This window comes from Delphinapterus leucas, chromosome 11, assembly GCF_059928025.1.
Source record: "Delphinapterus leucas isolate spDelLeu-1000000601 "Yukka" chromosome 11, BTC_Dleu_Yukka2, whole genome shotgun sequence".
Lineage (NCBI taxonomy): Eukaryota > Metazoa > Chordata > Mammalia > Artiodactyla > Monodontidae > Delphinapterus > Delphinapterus leucas.
The window spans coordinates 98,483,734-98,509,010 of NC_143139.1; the positions used below are offsets into that span (position 1 = coordinate 98,483,734).

Consider the following 25,277-nt stretch of genomic DNA (forward strand, 5'->3'; position numbering starts at 1 on the left):
CACACAGCCAGGCTGCCTGGGAGACTCGGCCTCTTGGCCTTGGCCCTGGTCAGCGCCATCTTGGACGGGGTCCCAGGCCCCAGCGTCCACTTGTTGTTCTGGTCCCGCCTCCTGCTGGCCGAATGCCAGAGCAGGAGATGCTCAGACGGCCCCAGTGTTCTTCCCAGCATCCGCGGTGTTCATCCCCCGGCCTTGCGGCTCCTGCCCCCGCCCCCGCAGGTCCTCTCAGTTTCCCCAGCAGGCGTGCTTGCCAGGTAGGGAGAAGCCGCTCCAGAACTGGGTTTGCCAGCATTCCAAAGAGCCTGTGGGTTATGCAACAGCTAAGGGGGCAGTCTTGGTGCTCCCCTGAGCCGTGAAGAAAGATCCGTGTCCTTACTTTGAGGCTGCGCTGCTCCCAGGACCCTTGTCTGGGTCTGGGTCTGGGTCTGGGGATTCTGGAAGACTGGCTGACTGCTCTCCATGTATAACTCAACACACAATCACGAAAGCAAAAGGGGAGGAGGCTGCCCTGTGCAGGGACTTCACGCCTCCTAAGCGCGGGGTGGGCAGGCTGGCAGGCTAGCGTCGTGTCCTGAGGTTGTGGCTGAAGTTGCCCCCTCCGCCCCACCGTGTTGATGCTCGTTGTGGAATCCTTCGCCGACCCGCGGTGCCAGCGAAAGTCATCTATTGTTTGGGGAATGTTCGCCGTGAGCCTACTGTGTGCAGGCACCTGGGCAGACAGTGGACCCACAGAGGGCCCCCATCCCCTGCTCTGAGCCCCGGAGGAGCACATGCAGAATGGCAGTGGGCAGGGTGCAGGGGTACTGAGACCAAGGAGGGCCCCCCGGCTCCGGCGGGGAGCACGGTAGCCAGGGGAGCCTGGAGTCCTGGCCGTGAATATGGGCTATTCAGCGAGGAACCACGTTCTGCTGACCGAGGGATTGATGCTCCAGGGCCTGGTCTGTGTCCATCCCACGGGTTCCTCAGCCTGACCCCCAGGGGATGATAAAGAGGGGGCTCCGTCATTCTCTGTATGAAAAGGGCAGGAAGTGAGCCCCTACCCACAGTCAAGGTGAGAGGGGAAGGATGAGGCTCCAAGCAGCCCCTCCAGGGAAGACTGTGGCCCCATTGACCAACATGCCGCTCACCAGCGCCACCCAGCGGCCGGGGCAGAGGCTGGGAGGCGAGTGGAGCTGGGAAAAGGTGTGGTCCCCGCCCTGAGGGTCCTGACTGAGCCCCTGTGGCTGTTCTCGGGTCTCATGGAGATGCTGTCTGGCACTGAGATGAACGATCTGGCTTTGGTGTCCGGCTCGCTTAGGTTTGCCTCCTAAGCTCAGTCCGTTCCAGGCCCCTTGACCTTGACCATGACCAGGTCCCGTGAGCTTCTTGCTGTAAAGGGGGCGGTGATATCGCCCTCCTGCGTTCCTGTAGGGTGACCTGCGATTGTGGGGCTGAGCCACCTCCCTACCGCTTGCTCTGAGTTCAGCCCTGGGGGGTATGGATAGGCGCCCCAAGGCGTGTTTTACTGCCAGTATTTATGGATGGAGGGAAGGTGGGCCCTGGTGTCCAGGTTGGGGCATGGCCTGGGAGGCCGCCCAGAGGAAGAAGGAACCAGGGCTGGGTCCCATCCTGGCTTCCGGGCCTGGCTCTCCGGTTCCTCGGTGCCGTGACCTTGGGTCTTGGTCACCCAAGGGCCCTTTTTGCCTCTGTAACACAGCGCTGACAATACCTGCTTGTCAGTGCCTGGAGGATTGGCAGTAACGCCCCACGTGCCCAGCCCATGGCCAGCATTGGTACCCAGACAACAGTGGTGGTGAGAAGGATGGCAGCTGGCCACCCTGTTCTCTCGTCCTCAGAATCCAGAGGTTCCTCAGAGCAACTCTGCAGCCCTTGCTCTGCTGCTGACTGTGTGCCTGTGGGCTGACTGTGTGACTGGAAGGTCTAGGGTCGCTCAGCCCTTAGATGGGAAGATGAGACATGGGTTCCTGAAGGGCTGTGTGGTCCTGGGGCCGTGCCTGCTGCACATGGGAATCTGTCTAGTTACAGTTTCTCCTTTGTTAACCCTGTTGAGGTATCACGGACCAGGCAGGAGCCCAGCGTCAGGCACAGGAAGTGAGGGCCGGGCCTGGAATCCCAGGTTGAGGGGCCATAGGGGGTCTCATCCTGGTTGCCTTGTCCCAGTTGGGGGGGTTACTCTGGGACCACAGGAGCACCGGCCGCCCCTCTCTCAGCACTGCAGACCCCTCAGACTGGAGTTTTCTACTTTACAGCCCTTTTCCTTCTCCACAAAAATCCTCTTAAAGAATTTACTATCTGACCTTCAGAAAGCAATTTGTAAAATTTTAAAAGGCTGCATTAGGAAGGACCCAGTAACTGGCACTTCTGTGGTTAACATTAAGGGAGCCTTTACAGGCAAGATTTGAGTCTCTCTCTCTCTCTCTCTCTCTCTCTCTCTGTGTCTCTTTGTCTTTCTGTCTCTGGGCCTCAGCCTTCCCTCTCTCCACACAGCCTCCTTCTGGCCAGTGGTAACTGGAACATGACCCAGCAGGCTGGGCCGCAAACCACAGGGCTGGGCCTCACGGACTGACCAGGCTGTTAAGATCCCGAACACACAATTCCCTCCTCCCCACAGGAGGAATGTTCAGTGTCCCAGAGCCTAGGGTGGGACCGAAAACATCCTCTTTACCCCCTCGGCGGGGCAGTCCCCTGAGACCTGGGGTCTCGGAAGCCAGAGCGAGGCTGGGCAGCCTTGGCTGGCACAGCTGTTCGGCCCCAGGCGGTAATGCGGGTGTACAGAGCGGGTGAAGCCCTGCCCCGGCCGGTTCCTGGGGCTTGTGTCCAGAATGACAGGAGCCTGAAAGTCAGGGAACCGCCAGCAGGGACGGCTGCGGGCATCAGATGGCCCGGGGGGCGACCAGAATGGCCACGCCTCCCGAGAGAAGGGCCTGGCCTTGAGGACCTCTTTGCTCTGGCGTGTGGTGGCCTTCAATGATTGCATTTTCATGGAACTTGGGGTGTCCCGATCAAATTCGTTGAACTGAAAAATCGGGGCACGTTGTTCTCTCATGCAGGTCGAGATGGAAACCAAGGTGCGTGGTCCCAGGGGTCCGGGCCTCCTCTGCTCCGTAATAGATGCAGGGGCGACGGCCCCTCCTCTGTCTAGACATACCGGCTGACAAAGACTCCGCGGCCATCCCCAGGCTGACAGGCAGTTTGCCAGAGGCAGTTATGATTTCTGAGATGTTTCAACAAATATGGGGGAGAGCAGGATAGGATAATTGATGTTGGAACTGACCAGGAAAATCAGGCCCGTATTTACTCGTGTGCAGGTAGAAAGCACGTAGGTGTCGAGCTGGTCCTGGAGATGAAGCCAGAGAGCCACAGCCCCGCCCTTGGGAAGCAAGCCATCTGAAAGGAGCCAGGCCCAGAAGGGCCCGGAGTGAGGAAGGACTGGCTCTGCTTGGTGACCCTGTGGGGTTGGGGGTGGCTGGAGACCATCGAGGAGGAAGGAGTATCCAGCTCTCTGGTGTGTGATACTAGACCTTCATGCACACCTCATGTTCCCTGCCTTCCGCCCATGCCGGGTTAATCCTCTGGCGAATCAAAATCCTGGCCTTGGATACGGGAAACGTGGGAAAACTTTAACACACATGCAGGAGACCCTGGCGCCACCTGCTGGCCAGATCCACCAGGCCCTTCCTGAAGCAGCTGGCGCGTGTGTATGTGTGTGTGTGTGTGTGTGTGTGTGTGTGTGTGTGTGTGTGTCCTCACTGTCACTAGGATAAGGAGAACCGGGTGGGACAGTGAGGTGAGCTTGGGGAAGGAGAAACCCCGATGAACCCAGCACGAGGCCAGGCCCCGTCCCTCAGTTTCTCCACAGTCACCTGGGGCACTCCCAGCTGGCCTGGACCTGGGTGTCTCTGGGGGAGGGGGCTGCCCCTCAGCAGCACCCACGCCCGCCTTCTTTCCTCCCTCTCCCCCTGCCTCTGAGCCCCCTCCCGTGCAGGACCCTCCTCTTCAGTGTTCCTGATCTCCACACCCCTTTACTAGCGTGGAGCTCATTCCCAGGGCTGCCCTTTCTAAGAGCTCAGAATGGTAAATGGCCAACTAAAAGAAAGGATTTTACATCCTGGGCATAGGATGTAAAAAGAGACAGCGCTCACAATAAATGCCAAGTGTAAATAAGTCCTAGTCACCTGACAAGAGGCATGGAAACTAAAAAAGTTGAAATGGAGGCATGATGGAAGACTGGGACAGTAGATGCTTGTGGTTGGAGAATCCAGACAGTCAAGATGGCAGAACTTCCTGGGACACGTGCTCTGTCAAGTCCCGCAGGGCTCCGCACCTTGGCTCTGCTCCTAAGGCAGTTGCCTTCGGAGTGTGATGGGCCTGGAGTTCAGGAGGCAGAAGATAGGCCCGGTTCTTATCATCTCACAGGACGTTAGGACCTGTCCCCGTCCTGTCATAGGACGTTAGAACCTGTCCCCATGCTGTCACAGGACGTTAGGACCTGTCCCCGTCCTGTCACAGGACGTTAGAACCTGTCCTCATCCTGTCACAGGACGTTAGGACCTGTCCCCGTCCTGTCACAGGACGTTAGGACCTGTCCCCATCCTGTCACTGGAAGTTAGAACATCTCTCCATCTCCGTCTCAAGCCCTGGTTGGCCCTGTGGACACAGACAGGGAACTGGGCCTAGAGCACAGGGCTTAGTGAGGGAAGACGGGGAACAGACCTCACTGCCTGAGCACAAATCTAGCTTCCCCACACCCTGTGACCTCAGGAAGGCCACTGACTCTTTCAGCCTCAGTTTCCTCATCTGAAAAATGGCCCTCAGCCCCCCATCCCCAAGGGGTGTGATCACACTAGCGGAGGCGTGATGACGAGTAGCCGTGCGCTCCGTAAGCGGCAGCAGCCATGCTTGCCGGCGTGCAGACACTCACTTCGGGGGTCGTCTCCGAGACCCGCTCGGGAGCCCTGTGTCGCCCTGACCACTGTCTGGGTGAGGAGCCAGGAGCCTGGACGACACTCAGAGGGCAGGGTGTGCCTGGTGAGGACAGCCCGGGGTGGGGCTCTGCCAGTGAGAAGGGGACACACCTCGCTCCAGGCACGACCCTTGACCCCAGCCACCCAGCGCCCCCTGAGGGTGTTGGAAGAGGCTAGTGCCTGAGCCCGCGGCCCGGAGGTCCCCGGCACCTCCCACAGGTGAGTGAGGGGTGCTCTTCTCGTTGGCTGATTGGCCAGAGGGGCGGCGGGAGGCCCCGCCCAGCGAGCCCCCGCTTCCCCGCCCCCATGCTCTGTTGTTTCTCCGCTTGCTGAATGGGCCCTAACCCTCTTTCTCTCTGTCCACTTTTCTTGCAGCCGCTGCGAGCGCTTGCCTTGCCATGAGAATCAGGAGTGCCCCAAGCTGCCTCTGAGAATAACCTACTACCACCTCTCTTTCCCCACCAACATCCAAGTGCCCGCCGTGGTTTTCCGCATGGGCCCCTCCAGTGCCGTCCCCGGGGACAGCATGCAGCTGGCCATCACCGGCGGCAACGAGGAGGGCTTTTTCACCACCCAGAAGGTGAGCCACCACAGTGGGGTGGTGGCCCTCACCAAGCCCGTCCCCGAGCCCAGGGACTTGCTCCTGACCGTCAGGATGGAGCTCTCTCGCCACGGCACCGTCAGCTCCTTTGTGGCCAAGCTTTACATCTTTGTGTCTGCAGAGCTCTGAGCACGTGCTTTCGGCCGTGGGGGGCCCCCTCTTGTTGCTTTCCTCACCCTCCCCTCCGGGATCCGAATAAAGGTTCAGCGGACGATCCCACACAGCATGGCTGGCGTGCCTTGGTTTTATTTGGCGTGGTCGGGGGTCTCTGTGCTTGTCCCTGGTGGGGAGGGGGCAGCCGAGCAATGCCTGGCGCCGCCAAGGGTGACCACGGAGTGTTTTCCGTGAGGGGTGTGCGCCCAGGAGCCTCCGTTGGTGGGACTCACAGCCCACGCCGCCAGGGAGCCCAGGCCCGGAGAGAACGAGGCTCGGGTGTTTCATTTGACGTGATTCTCTCTCCTCCGCTTGTGTTTAGCCCAGAGGATGAGGTGACCAAGGCCCGCAGGGTTGATTGACCTCCGTTCCCTCCCACTTCACAGATGTGGAAACTGAGGCCCAGAGAAGGGGAGGGACTTGGCCAAGGTGACGTGGGCCATTTGTGGTAGAGCCAGGTCTACTGGCCCCAGCTTCGTTTCCTTACTGTGTCACCAGGAGCTGAGCCTTTAACCGAGGCAAAAAAGCTCCATCGTGAGACTCAAACCTCCCTTTCTGTTTGTCTTGATGGGAGCCCCGAACTTGTGGAAAAACACTGAACGCAATCGCAGCATCTTGCATGCAGCCCTTGCCTAAGCGAGGTCGGTCCCTCCACTAAGGTTCCCAGCTTCGAACCAGGAAGAGGCAAAGGACAGCGCGATGAATGTGCCGCTCGTGGGAACCCCTAAGCCAGCGTCAGGTCCTTCATATGCGTTGCTTCCCATCCTGTGGGGCGGGTGTTTCACCCCAAGAGAGACTCAGAGGGGGCGAGCGCTTTGCCCAAGATCACACAGTGGGTATTGGAACCTCGGTTTGCCGACTACACAGCTTTGGCTCTTCCACCATGATCCCAGCCAAGTCCCCAACGTGCCTCTCAAGGCCCTGCATCATTTAGTGCTAATGTCCATCTCCAGCCTGACCTCAAATTGTTCTCCCTTCGCTCACCTCCCTGGAGCCACACTGCCCAGCTCTTTGCTGCCTCAGGCCCTTTGCACGTGCTTTTGCACCCTTGGCCTGAATGTTGGTTAAACCTCAGCCTGTATGTTCCTGTCTCAGCTGGGCTTCCCTTGACATCCGTTGGTTATGTTTTTCTGTCAGTCTTTCTCATAACACTGCCTTTGTGATGCTCATCACAGTTTGCAGTTCCTATTTATCTGTTTTGCTTTTGTCTTCCCCACCATCCAGAAGGCTCCATGAAGGCAGGGACCAAGTGTGTCTCATTCAGTGCCGTGTCGCTAGCTCCCGGCAGGGCCTAGCGCACGGTAGGTGCTCTACCCCTGTCTGTTGGGGGAATGGATGACTTCCTGCCAACATTGCTATGCATGTCTGGCATTTCTGTGGCTGCTGGCGCTGTTTCCAAGCAGAAATGTGAAGGGAAGACAGAATGTCAAGAGGAATCAAGTAAAGGTTACTGGAGGATCCTAAGGTCCTTCCTACAAGTACATGGAAGGAAAATGGGGAAGGGGCCCACCTTGCTGTCTAGTGGAGAGGACGGGTATACAGTTAACACTATGCCCAGTGCCCTATGACAGAGGCAGCGGTTAACTCGCCATGGGAGCACACACATACTCCTAGCCATTCATCTCCAAGCCCCCAACTGTCTCCCAGACCCCTCTCTGAGCATCTCTGGTCTGGACTGGCTTCCAGTCTCCTATCTTCCAAGCTGAAGCCAGAGGACCTCTCTGAAGGACCAGTCTGGTTATGTCCCTCCCCTCTTTAGAAACTTCTATGATTCTTCCACTAGCAGATGAAGCCCAACTCCCTTGGAATGGCATTCGAGGCCCTGCCTACTCCAGCCTCTGCCCGTCTTTTCAGCTACATCTCCCTCCCGCTCCCCACTCTGGCTCACCCCCTTGCTTGTGTTCCAGCCACGCAGGACTCTTGTCCTTCTCTGCATGCACTTTCTCTGGGCTTTAGCATGTGCCGTGCCATCCTCCTGCAAACTGCCGTTCTCCCTGAAGTCACGTCCTCAGCGAAACCTCTCCTGAAGCTGAGCTCTTCTAGCGCCGGGTGTACTCCATCAGAGCAGTTACCCTGTCGTTACTTTTTATCGTCCCCACTTCTCTGGGCCTGTTTGAAGGCAGGGATTGTATCTGTGTTCTCTACACTTTCAGAATGTCTGGCCTGTGGAAGGAGCTCAGTAAACATCCGAATAAACATATGGATGGATGGATGATGGATGGATGGATGGATGGATGGATGGATGGATGGATGATGGGTGGATGGATGGATGGATGGATGATGGGTGGATGGATGGATGGATGGATGATGGGTGGATGGATGGATGGATGGATGATGGGTGAATGGATGGATGGATGGATGATGGGTGGATGGATGGATGGATGGATGGATGATGGGTGGATGGATAGTATTTTCAAGGTTTAGTTCAAATATCACCTCTTCTGTGAAATCAGCAAGACACAGCAGGGATTCATCATGTATTCAGTTATTCTTTTATCATGGTCCAGATTATTCAGGCCACAGAAGCACTTTTCCCATAGGAGTGTTAAGATGGGGGTGGGGTGGGGAATTCTCAGGGGCTTTAGAAGCCAGAATCCCCTCTACAACATTCCCACCAGCTTTGTTTGCACTTGCCCTTGTTTGTGGAACTCCCTGCCTCTTAAGGTGGCCTGTTCCATTTCAGAACACCTCTGATGTTTCTCTGTGTGTACCTGAGAGCACATGTGGGGATGATATCTGAATTACCTGCCTGCTCACCTCCCTGCAGTTCCTTGAGGCTACTTAGCAGTATTCCTGGATCATCCTGCTGAGATCACACAGTGCAGAAGAAACCAACCAACCAAACAAACAAAAACACAAGAGTTTTAATGTCCTCCTTGCCATTTATTAGTTCTGTGACCTCGGATAAGTCATTTGCCTTTCAGAGCTTCAAGGCCCACTTCCTGGATTATTTTGAACATTATGTGAAGTTACTTACACACGAGGCAGTGTCTGGCATGTGGTAGGCAGTTAATAAGTGTTGGTTTCTCCCCTCATTGGAAGGTACTTGAGTGTTCATTTGGATCTTGATTTAAATGGGGAATAGGAGTTCAGAGGGTTTGTAGAGCTGCCATCACTTCCGACTCCTGGACCTGCATGTGTGCTTTTTTTGGGGGGGCTGTGCCAAAAAGCACAGTGTGCTTTGTGGCTTGTGGGATCTTAGTTCCCCAACCAGGGATTGAACCTGTACCCTTGGCAGTGAAAGTGCAGATTCCTAACCACTGGACAGCCAGGGAATTCCCTTGTGTGTGCCCTTCAGACTGTCACTGTACTAAATCAAGCTCCCAAGGGTAGAGGATAATAATTATGATTATCATTATTATACTGATGAAAATAATAACAACTATGACAGCTAACACCTGGACACTGCTGTCTGTGAGCCAGGCACTGTGCCAAGCATTTAACTAACCCTCATGGAGCCTAGTGAGGAAAGTGCTGTTATGATCCTCATTTCACAATGAAGACATCGGGGAGAGAGAAGTTAAGTAACTTGCCCAAAGTCCCAATGCTGATGTAAGGTGGGCCCGGGGTTCAAACACAGGCAGCCTGGCTCTGGAGTCTGCTCTCAGAAGGGCAGTCCCATGCTGTGAAGGGGGCAGCATACCGGGATGAGTCAGTGCTCCTCAGCTTGCTACTCTAGCCTCTTCTCAGAAAGCCCTGCATACCAGCCCCATTCTAAAATTCCCAAGTGAAAAACAAAGCATTTTATTAGCTAAGGAAGGAGGCAGTGTGGTGTAGAGGAAAAAGCTGTGAAGGTTAAATGAAGTGATGTGTGCAGCTGTCCAGCAGAGACATCAATGAGGTCTGAAAATCCACTGTGAACCACGCCTCTTTCTCAAATTTCAGGAAAACTAATTTCACATAAAAATGATCAACTCAAAAGTATCCAGGTTAAATCTCATAAAAGATATTTTAGGGAAAAAGAGAATAAAGAACAGAATGATATCCTTCTGGGTAATGAAAGTACACCAGGAAGATATGCTCACAGACTCGATCAAAACTGTAGCCTATATCAAAACAAAAAGGATTGAGAAAATTACCAAAAATGAAGGAAAAATGTAAGCCAGAATTAGGAAAAACCAAGAAATGAAGTAATGGAACTCAAGAAATAATTTAAAATTAAAGCAGAAAGCAATTTCAGAAATAAATACTTAAGGAGAAATTGAAAAGAAGAAAAATTTTATAAATTGAAAAATGAATAACGAAAGAGATGAAAAGGCTTGAAGAGAAAGTGACAGATGTTAAAGATAGGCAAAGAAGATCCAACATACAGATAATAGAAATCGCCAAAGAACTAACCCAAAACAAGGGAAGGGAGCAATAAATACTAAAAATGATTACTCAAGAAACTTTACAGAAATTTTAAGAAAAAGATTTGAAATTCCATATTGAAAGAACACCCAACATACCTGAAGATATTGACTCAGAGCAACCAACACCAAGACAAAGAGAAAACAAAAAAATCCCTGTGCTTTTGGGCAAAAACAGCAAGTGACTTATATGGGAAAAAATTATATTATCATCAGACTTCTTCACAGCAACACTTACGCCAGAAGGAAATGAATACTTAGGATATTCAGGAAAATGTAAGCCAAGGATTTTATACCCAACAAAACAGACTTTCCTGTACAAAGGGCACAAACTATTATCAACATGCGAAATTGTCAACATGCAAGCACTAAACATAGTTACTCATAGAACTACAACTAAATGAGTGCAGTAAGAAAAAAGGGAAGTATGGGGACTTCCCTGGCGGTCTAGTTAAGACTCCGTGCTTCCACCGCAGGTGGCGCGGCTTCGATCCTTGGTCAGGGAACTAAGATCCTGCATGCCACACAGTGTGGCAAAAAAAGAAAAAAAAAAAAAAAGGAAAGAAATGGCTCAGACAATGTAGAAATAGCACGTCTATTTAAAAATTGTAGGTAGAATAGGGAGAACATATCCCAAAAAAATTATTCTAATTAATTACGTTAGTGGTAGTAATTTTAGTATTGTTATTCTGAGAGTACTGGGTTAAATATGAAATATACTAAATAAATAAGTATGGAATATTCTATCATCTCCTGTGTTCTTAAGAACGAGGATTTTGATATGGAAAAAAGGAGATTCCTTTGGTACATAGAAGAGATTAAGTAAAAAACTATGTGGTTCTTGTTTTGAATTGTCAATATCAGTATGAACTCATGATGTAGTTTATCTTTAAAAATGTCCACTGAAGAAGCCTAGAAACAATGACCAGCTCAGTAGGACTGAGCATTCCTGGTATCCAGACTGTGGTCTTGAAATACCATTTTCTACTAAAAAACAAAACAAACCCAACACTTCTTGGAGAAATAGCTGGGGCAGTAAAAGTGTAAGATGAGGCTGGACCGCCTTGTCAAGCCAGACAGCAAGAAAACCATCAGAGATTCCTAGGGCCAGGTCCAAAGGACTTGGGAGCCAACCCGATTTACCCTGTGGCCAAAGATGGGAAAACTTGAGCTCCAGTAAAGGATAATAATTGCAATAGGTTGAAATCCAGCAAAGAGTTTAAATCTATGAGTTCATACTGATATTTTTAAAAAGTCAACTGATAACCTCTGGATGATTATCGCTAGTTCCTTATCCTGAAAACAGGTCAACACAAAGAAAGAATCAAGCATTAATCTTGCTTTTCCTCTATGAACTATACCCCCTGGTAACCAGATAGTGTATGAGGGGAAGCACCTCTTTAGAGAAGTATTCAGACTAACAAGTGAAAAAGAAATGATCGACTCGGACCACCGCATTGTGCCATCCCCGGGGAATCAGTGGACCTGGACCCTGAGCATTAGCGGCTGCTACCGTCACAGAAAGGAGGTGACCAGACACCGCGTGCCTCCGATGGAAGACACACCAGCACCTGTCATTTCGCTGAAGGACCTGGGTCTGCATCTGATCAGGCGTCTGGATCCGGCTGCCAATGGGCAGGGAATGCAGAGGACAGGGGAACGCGCTGGGCTGCGCCGCCAGGAAGCAGTCAGCAAGTCCAGAAGCTCCGGAAGCTCCATAGCTCAGATGCTTTGCTTCCCTAACAGGTAAACTGTATGGAAAATGAAGGAATGGAGAGGAAACCTGAAGGTTGAAAAGGACTTTAGAAAGATATAACAGGGACTTCCCTGGTGGTCCAGTGGGTAAGGCTCCACGCTCCCAATGCAGGGGGCCCGGGTTCGATCCCTGGTCAGGGAACTAGGTCCCTCATGCCACAACTAAGAGCCCGCATGCTGCAGCTAAGAGCCCACATGCCGCAACAAAGATCCCACGTGCTGCAACTAAGACCCGGCGCAGCCAAATAAATAAAAAGAGAAAGATATAACAAAAATGTTTTAATGGACAAGTTTAAATGATAGTGTGTCGAGATGCACACTTACGTGACACAGATGTAAAGGAACCCAGGTAAGTGACTGCTAGGGCAGTCAGGACAGGAGTTACTTTGGGGGTGCACGAGGGGGTTGAGACGGGTCTGGGGCCCACGAAGGGCCCTCAGGTGGCAGATGAAGCTCTCTTTCCTGACCTGGGTGCTGATTATAAAGTGGTTTGCCTGATAATGCTCATTCAGTGGTACCTTTGTTTTGTGTAGCTCTTGCATTTGTGTTTTATTTTATGATAAAGAGATTTTGAAAATATCGCTAGACCTGTAACCAACTTGGGCCCCTTTTCCTTCCTCCCCGTCCATCGTGTGACACTGGAGATTTGACCGCTTTGTGCTGGGCGCCAAGCTGGGTGCTTTACATACGCTCCCTCATTTATTACCCCTGCAGCCCCCCGACCCGGGGCCCCAGGAAAGCCGGACCCTGTCTCCCTTGTTTGCTTTGGTGTCCCTGGTGCCTGACACCCAGCAGATGCTCAAAACACACTTGTTGAGCAAGTGAATGAATGAATGTGATTTGCAGTTGTAGAAACTGAAGCTCAGTTCGTATAGTTGGCAAATAGCAAAGCTTTGCTTATCCCAGCCGGGACACACAGAAACCGGGGCATGTCTCGGGGGTTTGGGTTCTGGTCCAGTTTGCAGCAAGGGCAGAGAAGCATCCCCTCGGAGCAGCCGGGCTGCGGAGGCCAGTGTGGGTCTCCGACGGAGCCATCTCTGGGACAGGTGGTCCCGCCCGGCCACCTGCTTCTCCCCGGACCCCGGTCTCTGTGGGAGTGCTGGTTCCACCTTTCCCATCGCTTCTTGTGCTGTGGTTCCCCTCAGGCTCCGCCAAGAGAAGACAGACACCGTCCGCTGCATCAAGTCCTGCCGCCCCAATGATGTCACCTGCGTGCTGGACCCAGTGCACACCATCTCCCACACTGTCGTGTCGCTGCCCACCTTCCGCGAGTTCACCCGCCCCGAAGGTGAGTGGCCGCTCCCACGTCTTGGAACCGGCATAGGGGTCCCGGGGGAGGCCATCGTCTGGAGGAGCTTCCTTGCCAGGCAGCCCCCTTGCTGGAGTTGAGAGCTTGGCCTGCAGGAGCCACTCCTTGGTTGGGATGTGGGTTTGGGGTTTGGAATGCAGACCCCTCCCTGCCTCTGCATCTCCTCCGTGTCCCCAGACTACATGGCGGTACCGTTCCAGCCCATTCCCAGCTCTCAGTTCGGGGGTCTCTTCTTAGGGGTTACAGTTCAACAAATAGCTATCAAGTGTTGATTCTGTGCCAAGCGCGGGGCTATGGGGGCCTCCAGGAGACAGTGACTCCACTCTGGGTCCTGAGGGGTCAGTAGGAGGCAACTTAGTGAAAGTGGGGAGAACGGAGACATCTGGAGGTGAGTGCGGAGTGTAGACCTTTGAGGAACAAAGCCAAGTTTTTCTGGCTGGAGTGGTGGACGGCTTGGCAAGAGAGGGCCTGAAAGGGTGAGAGCAGGAGGCTGCACTTGGAGTTGGGGCTTCAACTCCTAGGCCTCGGGAGCCAGTAGAGGGTTGGGACAGATGCTATTTGCATACAGAAGCATCATCCTGGAGACCGAGGGGCAGATGGGCTGGTGCGGCCAGACCAGCTCCAGGGAGCCCAGCAGTAAAGCAGTCAGTGTGCCCTGCCCCCAGGCAGCTCCTGGCCTGCAGTGTAGACCTGCCATCACAGCCCCCTTTTCACACAAGTAGGCCCAAGGCAGCGGGCCCCCGGCGCCCGGCAGAGGGCTGTGGACGGGGTGCTTCTCCGTATGCCTTGCTTCGGGGTGTGCAGCCCACGTGCCAGGGCTGGTGTGGTCTCCAGACACCGCCTCCCTCTGTGGAGGCCTTCAGAGGAGCTCGCCATGAGGATTCACTCTGTAAACGTCGACTGAGCCTCCGACGTGTCAGGCTCGGGCCAGGCTCTGGGACACAGTGATAAGAAAGAGCCCTCTGACCATCTCAGGGAGGACGGACAGTTTGCCCTGTGTTTACACGCGGCAACGGGGTCCTGGGGGGTAATGCAGGTGCACATGCCGGAGCGTAGAGCCTGGCCACGGGGGTGGGAGGGCACCACAGGCACGCCGGGGATGTGCTTGCCTGCGGGAGCCGGTGGCCCTTGCCCCACCTGCCCACTCGTTCCTCTAGAAAAGGGGAGGCACAGAATCTTCACAGGATACGCGGACTTGGGTCAGAGAAAATCACTGACTGCTGTTCGCCTTGTGCAGAATGACGGGTTCCACCAAACCACAAATCCTTCCCAAATCCCTAATGGCCGGTTTTGTGGCCTCCTGGCCAGTGCCGATCCATAATTTTGTTCTAGCGGGAGCTGGGTGTGGTTAGAGATACCTGTCAGCGTCTTGGGCCCAGGCAGTCCAGACCTTGACCATTAGCGTTGAGAGGACCCTTGATGGGCCCTGGCGGCTGCCTCGCTCACTTTACAGATGAGGAAACTGAGGCCCAGAGAGAGGACATTCCCCCCCGACCCGAGACAACACAGAGCAGGGGTAAATCGGGGCCTCGCGCTCCCCGCCCAGGGCAGGCTGCCAGCTTCATGTCAGGTGGCCCGGGAGACGGATTCAGCCACCAAACTGCCCGGCCCGGCCTGAGAAGTGGCTTCTGACCCACATCACTGTGGGGCAGGGGACCAGCCTGCTCCCTTGCCCTTTCTGACCTCTCGCCCATATCCCATCATCCACCTCCCTTCCCCATCTCCCCAGCGTCAGGGAGACTCCCGAATCATCACCAGTTCCTTTAGCACCGGCCCTGCTTCTGATCAGCTCCATGACTTTAGGGAAGACTCGCAGGCTCTCCAGGCCTCGGCTTCCCCGTTGATGAGAAGGGGGGACAGGCTATGATCTAGGGCCCCTGCTTCTTCTCCATGCAGGGGGTCCCTCATGTTGGGTCCTCATTGCCTGGGGGGGCATTTCCGGGGTCACGGGGCCCAGCGCTGCACGCTCTCCATGCCGTGCTTCTCTCTGCAGAGATCATCTTCCTCCGGGCCATCACGCCCGCGTATCCTGCCAACCACGCTGACATCATCTTCGACATAACAGACGGGAACCTCCGCGACTCCTTCGATATCGTCAAGCGCTACATGGACGGCATGACCGTGGGTGAGTGGCCGGAGACGGCAGGTCCCCCTAGACTCCCCCTCGTCCTCCCAGCCAGTGGCTTAGCCGAGGCCTCTTGGGAACCAGCCCGGCTCCCATCTGAATCCCCTGGTCCTTCAGGGCTCAGCTGGAACGGCCTCCCCCCCACACCAGCCAATCACAGTGTGAGGAGCATCAGGGTGGTGGAGCCGCCAGCTCTCGGGCAGACCCCTGTGGGCTCAGTCTCCCGACCTACAAAGGGTGGATTAACTAGGTCTCTGCGTCTCATGGATTTCAAACATGGATTTCAGACAAGGTCACACAGGTAAAGCGCTGGTCCGGGGGCTCGGCGCAGCTGCCCCATCGTGGGAGCTGATACGATCTTTATTCTTATGGTGCAATGGAGGAATAGCTAACGGGCGTCAGGGCCTGGCTCGCCTTGCAGGGTGTCCGGTCTTGTCCCCTCCCGCGTGTCATTGGGTAGGAGGACCGAAGTCGCGTCAAGGCGCATGTACAGCCCCCCTCACACACACACACCCCGAGATTCAGCGCCGAAGGAGGGCTGGCCGGGAGGGGGAGAAGCAGAAGCGGGTGCGTCTGGGAAGCTGTTCACGGTGCCTCTCCTGAACTGTCACTCTTTAAAGACTTCAAATTCCTGGAGAATGAAAACCATCACATCTGCCACTTTGGACTTAAATGTAGACTCGCGTTTTCAAAGCAGCTGAGCAACTGAGGGCCAGGCCTGTCCTCGCCTAGGCCTCCGTTTCCTCGTCGTGAATAGGGTGGGCAGGAGTGGGCCTCGTGGTCTCTTAGGCCCCCTGGATTTTGTGAGGTCTTGAGCGCCCACTCGGCTGGTCCCGGAGCCGAGCATTTTGGAACATGGTCTGTAGGTGGCGCTGTTGGACCTCAGAACCCCGGTCCCCCAGGCCCCCAGCCACGACCGTTGTCGAGGTGCAGCTGAAGATAGGGAATGGTTATTCCCCTGTTGCCAAAGAGCCATCTATAGCGACTTTACAAGCTCTTAAATGGGTTTGCATGTTGTAAACATGACTGAGTCATCTGGGGGGCCCCCACCCCCGGCTCCTCCTCCGCTAGTTGGCAGCAGGAATAATTAGTTAATTACAATTAATGGTACATTAGCTCGCACTGGGATTCTGAGGGGAGGGCGTGCAGGTTGGTTGTCAGCAGGCTTAAAACTTGCCGCTTGCGCTTCAGTCACTGCCCACCCTGGGCCTCAGTTTCCCCCATTGTTAGGTGAAGAGACGCTTAAGGGACCTTCGGGCGCCTGGGGATGAGGGCAGACAGGAGGAAGTAGGGTCAACTCGCCCACAGAAGCCCACCTTGAGCCAGCCCTGTGCTTGACGCTGGGCCTGCAGGTGTGGCTGCAACACAGCCCACCCTGGGGCAGTTCACAGCTCTTGGAACCACAGGAGTTGGAATCAGAACCTTCCCACGCACTCATTCATTCTTTGCATTTCTGCATTCTTCCCAAGCCCGCCCTGTACCAGGCCCTGGGCCCGGCCTTGTGGGTACAGAGATGGGTCAATACCACGCAGCCCCTGCCCCTAAGGGCTTTGCATTCCACCGGGGTGGGAGGGGGTGTGCGGCGCATAAACAGATCATCAAAACTGCGGTGGTGGAGAGACAGTGACAAGCGTCTCCAGCCGAGGACTCTCTGGGGGCGGGCTCTGTACAGTGTCTGTGCCTTCACTTCCCAGCTAAAGCCTTCCTGAAGTGACCCACGCCAGGGGCTGGGCAGCGGCCAGGCCCGGAGCCGGTGCTCAGCGGCGCATTTTTCTAGCCACATCTATACTCCAAACAGAACCAACCTGGGAGTCTCGATTTCTTGGCTTCCCATCCCCTGGGGCAGAAAATCCTGGCATCTCAGAGCCTGGAGGCTCCTGGAGGCCACCTCTTCCAACTTCTTTGGCAGAGGGGGCAGCAAGGGGGCTGGCCGATCTTCCCAGGGTGACTCGGGGTAAGGTGGGGAACAGGACAGACCCCTGGTGTGAGAGGCGACGCCCAGGCCACAGAGACAGAGCAGCCTCTCTCCTCACTGTGCTTCGTCACATGGGCCCCGGTCTTTGGATTCTGGTGCTGGGGGAGGGCCCAGGCTGGCCCTTGGGAATTCATCCTGCCTGTGATCCGGCCTCCTGGGTAGGCCTGGCCTCTTCAACTTCTCAGGACATTTGCTGGACGTCCCGTCCGGTTGGGCCCCTGGAGTTTACCAATGCCCTCTCCCAGGTGGAGGACCAAGGCCAGAGGGGGCAGGGTCTCGCTGAGGTGGGACCCAGGCTGTGCTGGGCTCTGGTCTCTATACCCTCCGGTCGCTGCCTTGTTTGTCTGCTTGGGGTCTCTTCCCTGGGCTTCCCTATCCCCACCTCCTTCCTGCTCCTCTAATGCACCAAATAGCTTCTGTGCCCTCCAGGAGCTTCTGGGCTCTGGGGGTAGCCACCCTGGCACACGCTGGCCCTGGACACAGGCCTGTCCACCTGCAATGGACTTGAGACCAGTCTGAGCAGCCCTGGGAACCACCGCTGGGCACGCTCACCCCCGCATCCCTGCTTGGTCCTTACAGATGCCTCAGGGGATGTGATCACCTCCCTTGGGCAAAGGAGGGAGCAGAGTAAATGACCACCTGAGACTGAGCAATGGAAAAACCACAGGGCCCGGGTTGTTTGCAGACTTGTTAACGGATGAAGGAGCGATGGCCAGAAAGGGCAGGAGGCTTGTCCTAGGCCCCCTGGTGCTGGGGGGCAGAGCAGGCCTAGAACCCAGTCTTCCCCAGACACCCACAGTTGGAGCCTGCGGACAGCTGGTGTTGACTTGGGCAAAGTTACCGAGAGTTCGTGTCCCAGAAAATTACCCAGCGTACGAGCCACCGTTGAGTTCATTCCCCCCGCAAATAACAGAAGAAGAAGAAAGTACCCCAAGTCGATTAAGAACCGAAAAAGGCCAGACTTTCCCCTAATGTATCCTTTAAAAACCAGTTCTTCGCAGGGATAAAGGCGGCTCTGAAGCAGAGCTGAGCTGCTGTCTCTGTAAAGCCCCTTGCAGCCGCCCTGTTGCATTCCTCTTTCACCAGCTGTCAATGAAAAATGAAGAATGCATTTTCGACCTGTGCGAAAATGCTCTATTAATGCCTGAGGTATTCTCGGGCCACTACAAAGCCTTCCTTATCCAGCCCCGGTTTCATTCTTCGCTCAGCAGAGTACTGGCTGTAATCGGGGGCTGCTCCAGAAGGGGTCTTTCAGGTAATAGCTCCTGAGAGATGACTCATGGGGACCCTGGCGAGATGGGCACAGGCAGTGTAGCTTCAGCCGCCAGCAACTGGGGGCCACCCCTGGACTCCCCAGGCCGCTGGGTGGCAGCTGGTGTCTGAGCCTCAGCCTTCCCCAACCCCTCCCTGCTCACTACTTCTTTTTAACTATTTTTCTAAGGAGGGGAAGCAAAAGTCTGTCTATATTGAGGGTCAGCTTGGCCACAATTTCTGCTAAAACCTCCCCAAAGCCAATAGGAACTAGACAGTGCTCAGCAAGGAGCTGCTTTTTAGACCCCCTGTTTGATTTTGTGAACAGCCTTCCCGATCCTTGGCTGGCGTCACTGTTTCTATAAGAAAAGGCTGACGTGCTGGCCCGGGGTCCCACGGGCTGTAGCTGACAAGCGGGTATGCTGTATGTTGAGTCTGTTCCGCTCCCTCCGCTGGGTCCCCTGAGAAACAGAAGCGCTCCTGTCCTCAGCTCCTGGCGAGGCACCATGGCAGCCAGTCCTGCTCCCAGTAAAGTCTGAATGAATGGAGATTGGCTGGCTCACCTCAGAGATTGCTTACCTGTATTAGGTTGAGGAGTGATATTCCCTAATCACAGACACCATTATTGTCGTTAGATGAAATGATTACGTGACAGGTCCTAGCAGCGCCTGGCACACAGTAGGTGTGCAGGAACTCAATCTTAATGGAACCCAAACCTTTTCCCAATGGCGATGCTATCTGTACTGAAGCAAGATGCGGGGCCTCTAAGTTTGCCCGGTCTGTACCACCCTCGTAACAATATCCTCACTCCCCCTCCTAAAGGGAACCAAAACCTTTTGCATTTTGAAATAGCGTTCTAAGTTTCATCTGTGAGCATATAAGGATTATTACCCTATTTCAAGTTAAGTTTGAAAATATCAGTGGCTGGGGTGGCCCTTTTCGGGTAAAACACAGTGGAGTCGCTGCTGCCACAGAGGGAGCACGGAACTTGGGCTCAGATGTTCTGGGCATAATTCTTGCTTGCTTCTCTGTTTCGAGCTGTGTGACCTCAGGCAGGTCTCATAACCTCTCTGAGCCTCAGTTTTCTTCTCAGCAAGCTTGCCATAATAATACTTGCCTTGCCGGGTTATGAGGATTGGAAGGAGTTGTGTGTATTTTAACATAACTGGGTAGGTTGTTAGGGTGATAAATGAGCCACTGAGAGGAAGCCGTTTGGAGTGGGAGAGCTGGTGAGAGCTCGGAGCTCCCTGAGAGGACAAGACAGCAGGCCAGAGGGAGGCACGTGGGACGGTGCCAGGACTGTTCGCCCCAAAGTGGCTCCAGCTACCTGGGAGCTATGTAATAGGCACATCTCGTGGCCTTGGCTGACCAGTCGGGCCCACCCTGAAGCAGAATGATGGAGGCTGTGCCTCCCAAGTTCTGTCATCCTTGAATTATCTCACTCATTCGACAAGAGCATCCTGGGTTTCTACTCCACGCCGAGCCCTGGGCTGGCTGCTGAGGAACAAATTTACACCCAAGCCACAGGTCCTGCTTTCAAGAAGCTGCCTCCTGGCTTCCCTAGCATCCTGCCATCGGAATTCCTATAGCAGAAAGTGCTCGTTTTTCAGCAGTAGGCTCTGTGCCTGTTAATATCTCAGTGGGAGAGACAAGTGGTGTGTGTCAGGGCTGCCATGTACAGTTGAATATGTTGTGCACTGAGAAACCCTAGGGGGGACCATTCACAGCTGCTTCTATGTGCAGTGCACAACCTAGTCAGCTGTACATAGCAGCCCCAGTACGAGAGCTTGTGAGTGAAGGTACCAACCTAGGGCTTTCCTGGTGGCGCAGTGGTTGGGAGTCCGCCTGCCAATGCAGGGGACACGGATTCGTGCCCCGGTCCGGGAGGATCCCACATGCCGCGGAGCGGCTGGGCCCGTGAGCCATGGCTGCTGGGCCTGCGCATCTGAAGCCTGTGCTCCGTGGCGGGAGGGGCCCCAGTGGTGAAAGGCCCGCGTACTGCAAAAAAAAAAAAAAAAAGATACCAACCTAGCTGTGCCTCTGCCCCTGGCCAGGCGAGGCCTCATGCAAAGCAAAGAGCTTGTTCGCCCGGCCATCTGGCTTCAAGTTACCTTCAGTGGTCCCAGCTACCAGGGCCCAGATCGCCTCTGCAAAATCATTACCTCTTAAGGGGTTAAACACGTGCTGCTGACCCCATCCGGCAGCCTGATTCGGAAAGCTTGGCCCGGGATCAGTACACATTACGAATGAGATTCAGAAATTCCACCTAAAAACAACAGCGCAGCCATCCCTGCCAGTGATGAGTGATCCGCCCTGTCCCGGCTTTCACGGCAAATCCCAGGGATTAGGCGCTTTCTCTTCTCCGGGAGGCACAGCCCCGTCACCAGGGGGTGGGGGGTGGGGGGCCACACCCTGGCCAACAGCCAAGTTGTTTCCCGGGTGACAGCGCAGGGACGGGCCTCGGCCCGACTTCACCTGGAGGCTGGCCGTGCGGGGAGGGCAGGCGGGGGGTCTCTCAGAGGGGTGAGATGGGGCACGAGAGGGGGACAAACTTTGACACTTTTTGTGCTTCCTGCGCTGGGACCCTGCGGAGCAGAGATGGGTTCGTAGGCGTCAGGCCCAGCGCCGTCCTGACTCGTAGAAATGCAGCTATTCCCCCTGCAAAGCCCTGTGAGGAGGGCTTCTGACACCCAGTTTCACAGGTGCAGAAGCTCTCAGAGGCCACCCCCCAGGCAGCCCCCTGGCTCGGGCAGGACTCTCAGGGCTCAGAGGGGTCCACTGGGGCACAGCCCTGCTTTTGAGCCCCCCACCCCGAGGGGGGCACACAGGGGCCACAGGGATCCTCGCTGGACACCTGCCCGCTCCTGCCCCTGGACCCATGCGTCACATGGGCTGCTTCTCACACCTGCCTCCGATGTCTTCACCTGGCTGTGAGGTCCCGCGAGCCTGGCCAGAGCATCTTCCTCTCTTAGCAGAGCACTTCCGTGTCACGGGGAAATGTGCTGCAGCTACTCGGTTCCTGAAGCTGGAAGCCAGGGACCCTCTGCTGTCCTCCTCCCCCCCGCCCCCCCCCCCACAGCCAGTAGCTGCTGGTTCTGTCAGGTTTTAAACCCCAGCTTTCACGTCCAAACCTGCTGCCTGGCTGGAGAGACGTCCTCAGCCTCAGCCTGCTTGTCTCCTCCCCAGCATCCAGTGCTCTCATCCCTTCCTTTCCCCTCCACTCTGCTCCAGCCACCCCAGCCCGTGCCCCAGACCCCAGACATTTTATGGCCTCTCTCTTCTCCTGAACTTTAGCCATAGCATCCACCTGCTTCTCCTCTTGGTAAGCTCCTATTCATCCTTCAAAGCCCAAGTCAGCCATCACCTCCTCTCACATGCCCTCCATGACCCCCACAGGCAGAGTGTGCAGCTCCTTCCTTTGTGCTCACAGGGCACCCTGGATGAGCTTCTTATAGGACTCCTGTCATACTCATTCTTCTAGCAAATAACGTGTGTGTCCAATGGGTGCAGACCCTGCTCCAGGGGATGTAGCAACGACCAAGACAGACAGACATGAATCCTTACCTCATACATGTTTTATTCCAGAGGGTAGCAGCAGACAAGAAACAAGTATAGTATCCACACTGTCAGGCGGTGGCGAGTGTTATGCAAAGGCAAGAGAGGAGGGGGGTAGCGTGTGGGGAGCAGCAACTGTACATCTGGTGGTGGAGACATTCGCCTAAGACCCGAGGAGCTGAGGAAATGAACCATGCGGAGATCTGGAGGAAGAGCTCCAGGCAGCAGGAACAGCAGGTGCAAAGTCCCTGAGGCAGCCGCGAGCCTGGCGTGTTTGAATCACGGCAAGGAGGCTGCAGCTAGAGCAGAGGCACGGTCTTGAGGCTGTCGGAACGGCTCTGGCTTTTCTGCTGAGAGAGGTGGGAGCCACGTGAGGTTTTCGGGATGAGGAGGGAGATGACCTAATATTATAAAGGCTCCCTCGGGGCTCCGGGGTGAAGCTGGGCTCAGGAAGACACTGTGGCTAGCTCAGTGATCCAGGCTGGAGATGACAGTAGTTTTGACCCTGTGGCCCCGGCAGGAGGGGCGAACAGTAGACAGATACCAGATGTGCTGGGAGGTGGTGCCAGGCTTTGCGGACAAATTAGGTGCTGAGGCAGGGATGACCCCTTGGATTTCACCTAAAGAACAGGGAGACTAGGGTTGTCATCAGGTGAGCCAGGGGAGCTGTGATATGGCAGCTTTGTGGAGGTCAGAAGTTCCCTTCGACATTAAGATTGAGGGGCTTGTTGCACACCCGTGGCCATGCGGGGTAGAATAAGTGAGTCTGGGAGGTGTTAGCACGTGGATGGTAGTTGGAGCCCCAAGGCCAGACAAGCTTGCCAAGGAATTGAGTGTAGACAGAGGAGAGAGGAGGCCAGAGACGAGGCGCTGCAGCCTCCTGTGCTCAGAGGTCGGGGAGATCAGGAGAGGAGGCCAGCCTGGAGGAGGAGGCCTTTCCAGGAGGAGGCGCAGTGAGCCGTGTCAACGATGGTGAGTCTGGTCAGATGAGGACCAAGGATTCACCATCGGATTCAGTATCGCCCCAGCTGACGGTGACCTTGACAAGGCTGTCTCAGTGCAGCGGGGTCAGGGGGAGACACACCGGAGTGGGAGTGCTGGAGGTGGCTCCGGGGACTCCTTCTAGAAGATCTGCCGTGCGTGGGAGCAGAGAAACGCTGGTGCCAGCGGGAAGGGTGTGGTGGGCATGACATTGTGAGTTTCTGCTTGACTCTTCTCTTCCACCGATTGTGAATTCCTAGAGGCAAGAGCCTACGAGGGGATCATTTGTGCCATGCCCCCGTCACCCTGTTTGTCTTTCTTTCTTGCACACGCACGCATGCACACACACAACACACCCACTAGGAGGTAACCCGGGCCCGGCACCCAGCAGGCTGCAGGGTCACACTCGCCTGCTCACTTCCAGAGTAACCAAGGGGTTAAAGTGAGTCCAGAGCAGCCTCTTAGCATTTCCCGAGGTTCTCCTGGGGGTCGGCTGCGTCCAGAATGATCTGTGACCCTCTTACTGCTGCTGTTATGCACCTTTTGAAAAGCCTTTGATATCACCGGCACATTCATAAATTATTCTTTTTTTTAAGAAAATGAAGTGTTTTCAGCCAAACAGCAGTAGAGGCATGTTGTGCAAAATTAGAAAAAAAGAGTCTGACGCTGATACGAATCTTCCGACGGCCTCACCTGACAACCGTATATACACAGAGGACCCAGACACCCACCGTCAACCACTATCATGGAGAATGCTTCCTGTGGCCTCGGAGTTGGGTGTTTCCAGATGGAACGTCCAATCCGTGCCTGCGGCTTGAGGACCCCAAGTATTGGGTCCCGATTATCACAGTTTTGTCTTAACAGCAAGCCCTCCTGGGCCCCTGCCATGTGCCAGGCACTCTTCCAGCATGTTGTACACACGTATTGTGTCACTTAAGCCTGTGGGTGATGGCCCCATTCTCCAGGTGAGGAAACTGAGGCACAGAGGGAGTTCGAGGCTCAGGGGGCGTGACTGAGGCATGCACACAGCGTGTTGGGACTCGGCGTGGGGTTCCTGCTGCCATGACCATCCTCTGTGACCTTGAACCAGCAGGCAGAGTCCTCCTCTTTGAGGTCTACCCCAGTCCTGAAATTTCTCTGCATCCCTGGTAGCCGTGAACACAGTACATAGAGTCACTGCATAACAAGTGTTCAGTCACTGGCTGGTCAAATGATTCTCTTTCTGAGGATCCAGTGCCGGAAGAGCCTCTGTGGAGCCTTGGCCAGGGATAAAGGGAACTGAAGGCTTGGGTGTTTCGGGCTGCCGCCCTGCCAGCAGGAAGCCCTCTGTGTCCTGAATGGGCTCATTCTTAGTGCCTCTTGGGAAGGAAAGGAGAAAAAGGGATGGTTCTCACCAAACCTCAGCATGTCCCCCCCTTCTGAGATCTGGCAGTGACCCCATCACTCCAGGAAAGGGTCTCAGCTCCTCGGGGCCACCAAGCCACTGCCCACCTGCTGGCCTCCTTGCTCTCCCCTCCCCGCTAATTCTCACCCGCTTGGGAAACTGAGAGCAGAAATCCTCCACCTGAGCCCCTCCCCGAGGCCTGTTTCTGTCCTTCAGAATCGAGCTCCAGGTCAAGTCCTTGGTGATGCGCGCACAGGCGCCGTAGCGGGTCCCAGCGGAGCGCTTCCCTTTAGCGCTGCCAAAGCACCTTTGCTGACCTTTACCGGCCTCTACGCCCCATCATCTGTGTCTGCCTCCCTGGGGGCCCAGAGAGCTCCGTGAGGACGCAGACCTGCGCTGCTCTCACCGTCTGTAACCCCAGCACCCGCGCAGCTCAGTAGCAGGGGGGGCTCGGGGCCCCCAGGCTGCGCTCACCAGCCAGGCGGGCCTCTTAATCCCTCGGGGCCTAATCGCCTCTGGAGAAGGAGGTAGCACAGCCTCAATGCCTGCAAAGCAGAGGGAGGACCCGTCTCTCTGCAGTTTCCCGTCTTTGAGTCTAAGTCAGGCCGAGCTGGCCAGACCCCTACTCTTCCTGCCCTCTCGTGGCTTTTGCTTATCTTGGGGGTCTGCGAGGGGTCTGGCGTGGCCGTGGTACGGCCAGTGCTGAGAAACCAGGCTGGACAGGGAGGCGGGGCCTAATCAAGGGGCGCCTCACCTGCTGTGGGTCAGGGGCTGGGCTGCGGGTCGAGAAGAGTCTGGCCTTGGGGCAAGAGGCCTGTGGACTCCAAGTGCCGGGCCCAGGGGCCTGGGGCAAGGGCATCGGGTTTTGGGGAAGG

The 25,277-nt window shown here is 55.3% G+C and overlaps 1 protein-coding gene across 3 annotated transcripts in view; it reads left to right on the forward strand.

Moving 5' to 3' along the window:
• FBLN1 (fibulin 1) overlaps positions 1-25,277 on the forward strand; it is a 77,657-nt gene that overhangs the window by 42,709 nt on the left and 9,671 nt on the right. Inside the window, exons 15-16 of one of the 3 annotated variants that reach the window (XM_089921452.1) lie at positions 5,340-5,544; positions 12,968-13,104. In XM_089921452.1, coding sequence (XP_089777578.1) covers positions 5,340-5,544; positions 12,968-13,024 — 262 coding nt within the window. In that variant the 3' untranslated portion in view covers positions 13,025-13,104. Of the gene's footprint in view, positions 1-5,339; positions 5,787-12,967; positions 13,111-15,124; positions 15,257-25,277 lie in introns of those variants that run through there. The other 2 variants (XM_022596915.2, XM_022596916.2) reach the window with 2 other exon arrangements.